Source organism: Vigna umbellata, chromosome 6, assembly GCF_029865625.1.
Source record: "Vigna umbellata cultivar VRB3 chromosome 6, Vumbellata_1.0, whole genome shotgun sequence".
NCBI classification, from domain to species: domain Eukaryota; kingdom Viridiplantae; phylum Streptophyta; class Magnoliopsida; order Fabales; family Fabaceae; genus Vigna; species Vigna umbellata.
The window spans coordinates 35096083-35107330 of record NC_142170.1 but is presented as its reverse complement, the minus strand read 5'-3'; the positions used below and the strand labels follow the sequence as shown (position 1 = coordinate 35107330).

At 32.9% G+C, this 11248-nt stretch overlaps 1 protein-coding gene across 1 annotated transcript in view; it reads right to left on the bottom strand.

The window, feature by feature from the left end:
- The window catches only part of LOC124846587 (L-arabinokinase-like), a 13899-nt gene extending 4001 nt beyond the window's left edge, over window positions 1-9898 (bottom strand). The window contains exons 1-26 of the mRNA XM_088093665.1: window positions 9749-9898; window positions 9405-9512; window positions 8921-8989; window positions 8725-8808; window positions 8074-8150; window positions 7636-7702; window positions 6819-6876; window positions 6639-6706; window positions 6496-6558; window positions 5726-5779; window positions 5525-5627; window positions 5339-5448; window positions 5112-5231; window positions 4272-4328; window positions 3963-4129; window positions 3718-3859; window positions 3427-3510; window positions 2934-3059; window positions 2603-2733; window positions 2438-2519; window positions 2089-2176; window positions 1767-1810; window positions 1555-1650; window positions 1395-1471; window positions 758-955; window positions 297-462 (exon numbers count right to left, since the gene is read on the bottom strand). Coding sequence (XP_087949791.1) covers window positions 297-462; window positions 758-955; window positions 1395-1471; window positions 1555-1650; window positions 1767-1810; window positions 2089-2176; window positions 2438-2519; window positions 2603-2733; window positions 2934-3059; window positions 3427-3510; window positions 3718-3859; window positions 3963-4129; window positions 4272-4328; window positions 5112-5231; window positions 5339-5448; window positions 5525-5627; window positions 5726-5779; window positions 6496-6558; window positions 6639-6706; window positions 6819-6876; window positions 7636-7702; window positions 8074-8150; window positions 8725-8808; window positions 8921-8989; window positions 9405-9512; window positions 9749-9856 — 2547 coding nt within the window. The 5' untranslated portion in view covers window positions 9857-9898. The remainder of the gene's footprint in view (window positions 1-296; window positions 463-757; window positions 956-1394; window positions 1472-1554; window positions 1651-1766; window positions 1811-2088; window positions 2177-2437; window positions 2520-2602; window positions 2734-2933; window positions 3060-3426; window positions 3511-3717; window positions 3860-3962; window positions 4130-4271; window positions 4329-5111; window positions 5232-5338; window positions 5449-5524; window positions 5628-5725; window positions 5780-6495; window positions 6559-6638; window positions 6707-6818; window positions 6877-7635; window positions 7703-8073; window positions 8151-8724; window positions 8809-8920; window positions 8990-9404; window positions 9513-9748) is intronic.
- Between the last annotated feature and the right edge of the window lie 1350 nt (window positions 9899-11248).

The following is an 11248-nucleotide window of genomic DNA, read 5'->3' as shown; positions in this document are numbered from 1 at the left end:
AAAAAATATGTTCTTAAGAGTCAACGTCTCTTGTAGAACGTGGATTAGGTGTGACAAAGTATTCAAATGTACCATCCTATGATCTACATAATATAACAGTTATTTGCCAAATATAATGGCTTGACTACATAATTAACTTTCCAAAAAAAAAGAGAAAGACAAATTTTCTGAAGTATAAAATTACGACAGGAGAGTTTTACTGAGACTTGTACATAATAATTGGGCAAAAGAATGCAACAACTAGAACAAATCATGCGTTACTTGAAACCAATTTAATGCTTTAATGAAGTCCTAACCTTGACTCGGAAGTTTTCATAGATTGGATGCGTTGTGGGAGCTTTAACTACGTAAGTACGCTTCTGATCAATAATAGTGACAGGATCATTATGATTTTCATGTTGCTCTAAAAATGTCTCACCAACAATGGACTCTGGAAGAGACTTAGCATAAAGAGCCTCAAATCTGCAAATAAAAAATGAATAATACTTGAGTTCCAAAATTGTAAGGATTAGTACTGATATCTAACAGAGCAAGTTGATGAAGAAATTGAAAAGGTCAATACAATGTTTAAGCATGATAATGATCCAATTAACAGATAATGAGACCATTTTATAATACTACTCGAAGCCATTGGATAAGCAAGCATATGGTGATTATAGGTAAGTATCGTAGTAGTTCTATATGCAGAAATAATTTATCTGACATAATAATCCACTCGTGATAACTTATTTTATGAAAAGGAGAAAAAAGGATTTACCTATGAGGTGGCAAATTACATAAGTAATCTAAGGAGGCTTCTTGTTTGAGTAGTTCTAGATCATCTTGTTCCACTTCATCATAGTTCAACCCATTAGCAGCACAACTCTTGGACAATTCCTCAGAAGCCTTGGCCTTTATCATCTTCATACCCATAAAGGTGCCAATTCTAACAGAACCATAGTCTGCACCTCCAACGCTGAAATAGACAACGCTTACGATAGTTCATGAACATGCCCAAGATAGAATAAGGAGGACTAAAACAGGATATTCTTGTTAAAGCATAGGTTTCTGCTGCTCTGTCAAGTGCAATCCTTATAAAACTTATTTAGGGTAAGCAGAAACTTTCACTATTTATATCTTTAATCTCATCTCTCTCTCTCTCTTTTATTGTATAATAGATGCGAGTTAAGTATCAATGGTTCCCTCCAAGTAGAAACTGTCTATCACCACAAGTGAGTGGCAGTTAAAATATCTTGCCATCATTTTTCCTCATATTTCCCGAAAGACAACAAAAATTCTAGTTTCATTAACACAACCAATAATTACAGCATCTTTACTCTAGGAAACCGAAACTGATGGTCACAACAGAAAAAGATGTATGCAGGAAATTTGGCAAATCATGATAGATCACAAACCTGTGTCTTATTCCAGAATCAATTCCCCAGAAACGGATATGGCTGGGAATGTCAACAAGACCAATAATTTCCGCAGGCTACAACAATGAAGAGCAGTACCATGATATAGTGTCTAAAGAATAAGAAAATATAATTTTAGATAACTCGTAATGATGCTCACCTGGCAAACCATAGCAAGAAGTTTGTTGGCTTCACCGCATGCTGAAGCCATCTGGTCCATGACTCCGCAAGGAGCTCCTACAATGTGGTTTTCCACCTGATGAAAATTGTAAGAGATCAATTGAAATTACATCTAGTGGACAATGCATGCCAAAGATAAAATATAAAATCATAGGAAATCAATGTGGATCAGAGTAATGCATAAAGTCCAACCTTCTGGCAGAGTATGGCCAGTTCCCTTGGGCTGATATTTAACCCTGAGTTACAGAAACAGAGAAATTAATTTACCCACATGAAAAAAATTGGACCTATTTAGGCATTCAGTAAACACCAAAACGGTATCAAGATCAGAAAAATGAGAAGGTTCTCTTTTCGATAGAAGAGAATGAACCATTGATAAAAGAGATCTCTTTTGTGAAATCACTTTGAAGAAGATTAATTTTACTCGATGTGAAGTCGCATTAAAATGACCAAAAATAATGAAAGAGTTTACATTTTAGTGGTTGAATATTTAACATAACTGAAGCATAATTACCATGAGCAGCTGCAATAGCAGACATACTAGCAACCTCCACAGAGGCAGAAGATGATACACCTTTCCCTTCTGGAACTGCAGATGAAACCTACATATTTGTTTACATTGTCTACATATTAGAATATAAAAAATATGGAGATAGAGTAAGTGGCACAATTATAGGCCAGTACAATTGTTTCAACATTGCACTAAAGGAGGCAAGATACTCCCATCGAGAACCGAGTTGAATGTGAAAATCATTGGCAATAATGTTATCAACACCCATGGGGAATGTTATCAGCATTCAGTAAGATATTTTATTGTTTGGTAAAGTGAAGTATCAGTAACACAGGTTGAGAAAAGGAGGTACCAGCATGCTTATACTATCTTCAAATCGAACACCCAATTCAGTCATTAAGACCAAAATAGAACCTGCTACATATGCTGCCCACCTGTGATAGTTATTCATATTAGTCTCATGGAATGCCAAACATACCTTACTCGTATAATAAAATCATGCACAAGTGCTACCCACTTTTGGGAAGGATCTTGAGCAAAGTATTTCTTTGCTTTCTCATATGTGATTGGTTTGCCTTCTTCCATAAAATCAGACAAATCCATGTCAAATGTTGGGCCTCGATTGCTCAATTCTGATCCAAATGATACCTGACATGATCAAGATTCATTTAGATCACACAATAAGAAAGTCTAATTATAGAAAAAACTGCAAGGAAAGATATCCAGCTAATGTTTGTAGTTTTATCATCAAGATTATTCACTTCTCAAGCTTTCTTGTTACACAAAACTCCAATCAAGTTGTCAATGTGAACTAGTATATAGAAATTTCCAAATGTTCTCCAACATACGATTTGCAAGACAGCAGTTGGATTTCCTCCTTTGTCATTCTGCCGAGCTTCAGCATGTTTCCACAGCCTATGTTTACTTGGATGGATTCTTTGCAAAGCAACATGACAGGCTTCCTTAATTGGCATCTACAGAAAAGTGAAAGAAAGAGAATAAAAAGGCCTTAGTGGGTAGTAGTTTTTATGAATAACTTTGTCAGTTCTGTAACATTTTCAGGCTAAACTAATCGTATAGAAACGTGTCAGTCAATGAGTTGAAAATATTACAACACAATGTTTAGCACTGTACATTTCAGTTTTAGTAGCAGTAGTAGTAGTGTTATGCAATACAGTAGTAGCAGTTGGACATGTAATACGGTAGTACATATTCATCATGCTAAACAATAGAGCTTCAAATCTATAATACTGTATTATTATAAACGTTAAAGTATGTGAAAAAGTTAACAGTTGAAAGTATATGTAATGAACACTAAAACCCTTAGGAGAGTGATTCAACCTGCAGAACAAGACTTCCAGAATAGTCAGCAATACCACCCATAACATCTAATCTTCCAGGAGCTCTCGTAACAAAAATGTCCTCCTGTCACAAGAATAGAACAGTGTCAAAAGTTAAAGAACAAACAGCAAAAGGTCTTTGAATTTAATAGATAATGAAGTGTACTGCCATGGTAATGTCATAGTAATGAGATTTCATCATTATTTCAATCATTAAAAGGATTGCTAGTATCCATTGAGAGCTCTTAGGGTAAAAGAAAAAATTGATTGACCACACAAAAATGATTAACACCTGCCAGTTGAAGAGACTGGCTGCAGCCTTACGCTCCCGCCTTTTGTGCTTCTCCTCTAATTCAGTCAGGCTATGTAAGAATGCCATAGTATCCGGAAGTCCTTGAACATCTCCATGAAGAATGTCAAAGTTTGCAAAGTCCCTGAAGAAACAATACAAGGAAACAAAAAGGAGACAGTTATATTATTAGTTATTAGGAAACAACCAACATGATTATACCCCTGAAAAAGTAAGGTGATACCCACGGGCTCAATGCTAAGCTTCCATCATCCACAGGGGAACCAGGTGTCGTGGGCCCAAGTTGGTCTTCTGCAGTTGTATACCATTCTGGGATTGTAATGTCTCGGCCAGAGGCCCTTTGAAGTTGATACCCAAGAACTATGGCATCACGCAACCTTCTAGCACCACTAAGCTAGATATTACAAGTCAAAATTGAAATGAAAATTCAAAATATTATCACTTTCAGTACATCTTCATGAAAGCAAAGTTGGCCAAGGCTGGAAAAGTTTAACAAAAGCCAACAATGCAAAAAGTTATATCCAGAAATTGTTTACCTTATCTGATGCATAATTTTTTCCTAAAGCTGTCTCCTGCAGGATGCGTGCTGCTACCTACATTTTCAAATGTTTTATAAAAAATAATCACTTCTTTTGGAATGATTAAAAACATCAATGGTGACATAGATAGACATGATCAATGTGGGGAAAGGAGCAACCCTAGAAAAATTTAAACATCCGAACACTAATTGGTGGATGATTACAATCCAATAAAAAGATAAACAATTTATTATTTCAGTCAAATTACAGAAACAGATCATAATGTTGAAACATCTATCCCGAGCAGTAAAATTACTGGCAATGACAATGCTAGGTTAAATATTACCTGTCTTATTGTTGTAAATGTCTCATCAGATAAATTCAGAATAGTTATATCTTGAAAGATTTTTAACTCAAAATTCTAGTGTAGGTTGTTACAAAGGAGGGCCAAAGAATTAGCTTTATATGTTACACTACAACTGGGTCCTTTGAGATAAAAAGTGCATGGTTCAGCCCATTTGAGCTCCGATTGTATTTGTATCTCCACTGCAAACTTTCTTTTCTCACAGTTCTTTTAACTTCTGAAAAACTAATGTTACTATTACCCCATAAATCATGTTTTTCCTCTTAAACAGTTTCAATTCATCATTCAAACAGACACTTTGAGGTCATGAGACAAAAAAGGAAGGTTAGAAATTTCTATCATTCCTAAAATAATAATTTAGACAAATTAACTTGATTCTTATACACTCTATTTCTTCAACATGAGTCCATACCCTACTCCTGCCATTGACCAGACGTTCCACAACTATAAATATAGTTTTTGAAGAGTTGATTAGTAAAAGAAAAATATAGTACCTCACCACCATTAATGCCTCCTTCATAGCTGGGTTTCAAACTTAGCACTCGTTCAAGATAAGGTCTCCAATGACCAGTCAGTAAATCCCTTCTAATCATTTCAACACCACATTGATAATGCTAAAAAAGAAAGATAATTTTGTGTAAGGCACTCTAAACAAATAACATTGAAGCAAAAAGAAAAAAAAAAAGAAAAACAAACCTAACAGAGAAAGTCAATAAACTACCTCAAGCATATTTCTCAAAAAAGGTTCTTCATTGAAATAATCTCTTCGTACAAAGACAAAAGGGCACTTGTATGCCAACGCCTCACTAACTGTGCCATATCCAATTTTCCCTATAATAACAAACAGCAATTAGAAACTCTTTTCATCTAATCCATTTTTAGTTGCAACAATGTGTTTTATACTGACCAAGCATACAGTCAGATGCTGCAATAATGTCAGGTGTATACGCATCTTGAGCAAGTTTTATGAAGTTTGGTGGAAGGTCATCACTTTTAGAAGCACCACAAACCTGGATCGTAGAAATAAGGCATCACAATAATACACAAGTACAATAAATGAACGTTTTAAATGAGACAACGATACATAGCAGACTGGTGGAAGAAGTACCAGGCACAACCAGCCAGGCGGTAAGAATTCCTCCTTTAGCTTCAATCCTGATGGCTGAAGACAAGACATAATAGAGGAAAACGTAAGATGAAAAGGTAGTGACTCTGTTTCAAATCATTAGTCGAGTTCCATGCCCCAAAATCCAGAAAAGTGTAAAATTTACAAGTGCATGGTCAATAGATTACAAAAGATCAATAAAAAAATCAGAACTGACAATAAAATATACTGCAAAATATCTTTACTGGAAGTTTAGACTTTTATTATGAATTTGTGTTGGTGCCAGAAATGTTAATTAGAACAACACACGAATATATGCACTGCTGATTTTACAGAATAAAAAGGAGTACCCACAGTTATATCAAAAACATTATTAACTTCATGAGGAAATAATCAACGCACATATGATAACTGAAATCAAGGATAGAGTGATACATAATACTAATTATTATACATGTACTTTAATCATGAGATTTTAATTGAAGCTGCTGTTTTATGTAAAAAGATAGTCATGAGGGAAGATAATTGCAGAAAAACTGAAAGAATGACATCAGGAATAAGGGCATCAAACTGTTTTGCATTTGATACTTAATTAGGACATTAAAATATCCCACACAACCAAAACATATCATTACAACAGCATTCAAAAATTCAAGTACATGAACAACATCGTATCAAGAAGTCAAAGAGACACAGATAGCAAGCAATTATTACAACCCATACCAAGAAAAAATCAAGGTTTGGTCCTTAAAAGAGGAGCTCTAGATAATTACCTGCCCACCAAAGTTTAGAATAACTAGTTTCACATCATCAGTTACCCCAAGTTCCTTCCTCACCTTCAACAAGAAAAATCACAAGCTCAGATTAAGAGATAGGTCATCGTATCATAAGTTTCATCTTGGTTTGTAAGGTATACCTCTTTTGCAGATTTGTGCAACCTCCTCACAACGAGAGGGACATCAAAAATATCCCGAAAAGCGGGCACTGCAAAAATTGGAGATGCCAAATTCTATTTAATCAGTCCCATAACCACATCTAAGGGGATATTAAATTAATATTAGGTTATTGCCATGAAATTATATAAAAATTGACCTACTTGGGCAATATCCTGGGAGGCGAATAAGGAACTCGCAATGTGAATAGTCCTCCGCTATCTGCAGCAATGCATATTCAATTACACTTATTTATCATGTTTCAAGCACAAAGCATAACAAGTGAAAAAGGACAAAACTAAGAGCATAATTTTCCATTTAAAAGTTTCAGCCTATTCTTATGCTTCATAGTTATTGTTGGAAACAAACTAGGTCACATCTGTACCCACTGCAGGGTATCTGAACAATTACGACATTAGCATTACAAACTAAGAACATAGATGACTTCCAAATAAGTCCACTTTCTAAGATAGTATCATTGCCTAGCCTAATGAGATATGTTAGGTCTATCATACCATCCACTATTGGGTCTCTATCTAAAATCCCACAAATATCTAGCCTCACATTCAAAATGTTCAGGAATGAGAGGATGAGTTGGAACATCAACTAGAGATATGGCCTAATTATAGTCTATAGGTGGGTGCAAACCCCACATTACAAGACAGTTTATGAGGTTAGGTTAAGCTTGAAGTCTACTTTCTAAGAAATTTTAACAAATAAATGTGGAGGGGATGTAGAGATGAAGCATTAATTTATTTGTGAATTCTTTCATGAGTCTTCAACAACCTTGATAGTTGAGAAAAATTGAAAAATAACTTGTAAAATTACATATTTGTCACAAGTTTTATACAAGTGTCTAAATGCTGAGCATAAAAATTCCAAATTCTGGGACAAATCAGAGAATCAACAACTTCTATAAATTTCTCTCGACAAACAAAGATATGAAACAAGATAACTTGCTATATGAAGAAGATTTATAACCTCCCAAACTATTGAACGATGATTTAGTCCAGCAGCCATGACATACTCCGCATAGATGAAGTCCCAACTGAAATAACAAAGACATGGAACAAGACTAAAAATGGGCTCTGAACAAAAACAATCACTCTTGGACATACATGTACATTTAAAGTTTCAATTGATACAGGCAATAAAGTAGAAAGTATATGCATATCCCTGTAAGCAACTTAAAGTTGATCTATGACATGCATTTGGAATACTGAAATGATGATAAAAATACCCTAAACTGAGATGAAAGGATACGTAAAATTCATGAAAATATATTTGTCAGCTAAATTTTCTAAAATCATAGGCAAACAACTCCTGTGCTTCCTACATATAATGGTCTTCCCTCAACCAATTACTGTAAGAAACAAAAGAAAAAGAAATTAAAGGATAATGGAGGTGTGCACACGATACCTGAAATTGGTCACACAAACAGAGCGAATGCCTGCATCCGCTGCTGCTCGACATGCAACTGGGACAACATCCGAGACCTGTTTTCTCGTGTTAGCTTTACAAGGATCCACCAAATATACAATATACAAATTTTATTTTTGAGGAGGAAAAATTCATGTTCTTTTTAAAAACAGTTGTAAAATATTTAAAGTTTTTTGGATAAGCTTTTGGGGACAAAAATGCAGAATCTGAAAATAATCAGATCTTAGATTTTTCTTAGAAGATAGGAATGTATTTCTGGAAAAAAAAATGGTGATAAACAAGAGAAACAGTTGTGAGAAAGAAAGGGAGACTGTTTTCCAGACAAAAAAATCTTGCTGAATTTAAAATTTACAAGTCCTATACCTAATTTTTCTTAGAGATGGTAAGTAATTTTTCCAGAAAAAGGGGACAAACCCAAACAAACTACTTTTTCATAATTATAATCAAATGCAAAATTACTTCTGTTACATAAAATCTTTATCAAACAATCAATTTTTTAACCATCCTTATAACTACCTTTTTCAGAAGTCCAAACTAATGTGTTAGAAGTTATTATAAGCATTATGAATTAGTTATCAGTTTCCCTTTCACTTTTGTTTCCAATAAAAAGGGGAAGAAGATGTACTGTACCACTAAGTCAGCTTTAATAGAGTTCAACCATTCAGATTCTTGAGCCAAGATTTTTGCACGGGGCTTCACTGCTGTTTCAGAATACTAACATAACCACAAACAAGCAAGGGATAAGCAACAGAAAGAAACAATATTAAGGCATCTACCTCAAAACTCAACAGCTATAAACAATCCAAAGGCAATGGCATTGCCATACCTTAGCCAAAGAGGCAAGGCGATCAACGGTCAACGCATCTGCCTGAACAGCTCCACAGTCCAAAAGCACCTATTTTACACATATGGATAAACAAACATGAACTTTATAAGCAACCTCTTCAAAGCATTGTACATGTACACAAATTGAAAATTCTCACAAACAGTTCGATCTGATCCGGGTTGCTATCTATTGCAATTGGGATCAACATGACACTAAAAGAAACTCCACCGAAGAACATTAACAACCCTTAAACAACATTTTTTTAACAGCACAGAACTCCCCTTTTTCATCAAAATCATGAAGCTTCCAAAAGCAACAAGGATAGACTACGATCCACAGTTACACATATGCGTTTAGACATTACTTCTTCCTTAACAATCATATTAATTATTAACTAGATTATGAACACTGTCTTTCGGATAGCATTATAAAGAGACTTTAAAGATAAAAGAAATAGATAAATAAGCAAAAAATTCAAACTCACTTTGCGAATGAACAAGCGAGGAGACTGTATTTCAGTGGTGAAAACAAAATCAGGAGCACCAGTGACGACGTGCACATCATGCCCCGCGAGAATCAAATGCCGCACCACCTAGCATACAATTCGAATAATAATAAAAAAAAAAAAAAAACACTCCATCATAACAAAACCAAAAAGAAAAAACTACCCCCACAAAACAGAGACAGAAAAAATCAATTTTTTTTCATTTTATACCAGATGATCAAGGCCAAAACTAAAAACCCAGAAACAAAAAGCAATTTTTAAGAAATAAAGATAAAGCACCCATTTAATTAGAAAAACAAAGGTGTCTTGGCATAGACAGAGACCTCAGTAACTCGAGTGGCATGGCCAAAACCATGACCAGTGACATAATACGCAAATACTAGGTGCTTTGTGGAAGCTGAGACTCCGTCACTCTCTTGCTCGATCCTCATTTTGCAGTGATTCAACTTCTTTCAAAGTCTCCAACAAGAGAATGATGGTACTGTATGTTTCAGATGATAAATTGGTGCTTTTATTTATATATTATCCATGAAGAATGAATGAATGATAATTAATTAATTAATTAATTAAACATTTATTAATCACCTCTTTCTGTCATTGTTATTATTTTCTTTTTATTCAATTTTGTTACTTTTCATAAGCTATTTCATCAATTTTCTTAATTTTAAAAATGCAACAACAACTGTTATTATATTTTACGTAAACTAGAAAGGTTGATTTAAAAATTGTAAACCTTGTTATCATTAACTATATAAACTGTTATTATATATTAGTTATAAATTCTATTATCCACAAATTAAAACGGTAATATTTGTTTGTTAATTATTTTAATAAATAGAAAAGAATAACATATTATATCTTCAAAAGGAAATATAGTTAGTTAACATTTTATTAATAGTGATGAAATTAGTTAAAATAAATAATAAAACTACAAACAACTAATTCTACATCAAAATGGGCTTTGTTTAAATTAAATACAAGGATATTTTTTAAACAATGATATAAAATAAAATTGAATAAATTAAAATTTATTTATATACAGGTATATTAAATATGAAAAAAAATTGTTTATTTTAATCCATAGAAAAAATTAGTCGCAAAGTATACGTTTTCCCCAATAGCATACTATTCTTTGTTACTTTTTATAATAATAATTTTAAAAATTATATAATTTTGTTAATTAAATGTTGTATCCTATCTTTAATAAAACGATTGATTTCTTATCATAACTAACAGAAAACTGATATGTTGTCGGTAGAATTGAACATGGAGATTTTAAATTGATAACTATAAGCTTTTTATTCATATTTATATTTTTAAAAAATAAATTTGCATATTTGAATCTTGAATTTCAATTTTTTTTTTACAAAATCAACTACTGCTACTTTTCCACATCCATAATTGTTTTAGAAGTTATTTCATACTAATTATCTAAAATTTGACTTTTTTTTTTAAATTATTTAAGTTTTTGAAAAATTAGCTTTTTTATCTTAAAAGTTTTACAACAAACATTATTCAAACAAATTCAAATATGTAATGTGTAATAGTTATATAGAGCAAGAACACTTTACGTAGTAGTTATTATTATTCAATAAAGGTATTTTGGCTAACGAAAACTAAATTTGCATATTTGAATCTTGAATTTCTCTTTTTTTGAGAAAATTACTGGTACTTTTACACATAGAAGTTATTCCATGTTAATTATCTAAAATTTCATTTTTCTTAACTTATTTAAGTTATGAAAAATAAGTTTTTCTTATCTTAAAAGTTTTTCAACAAACATTATTCAAGCAAATTGAAATATGTAATTTGTAATAGTTATA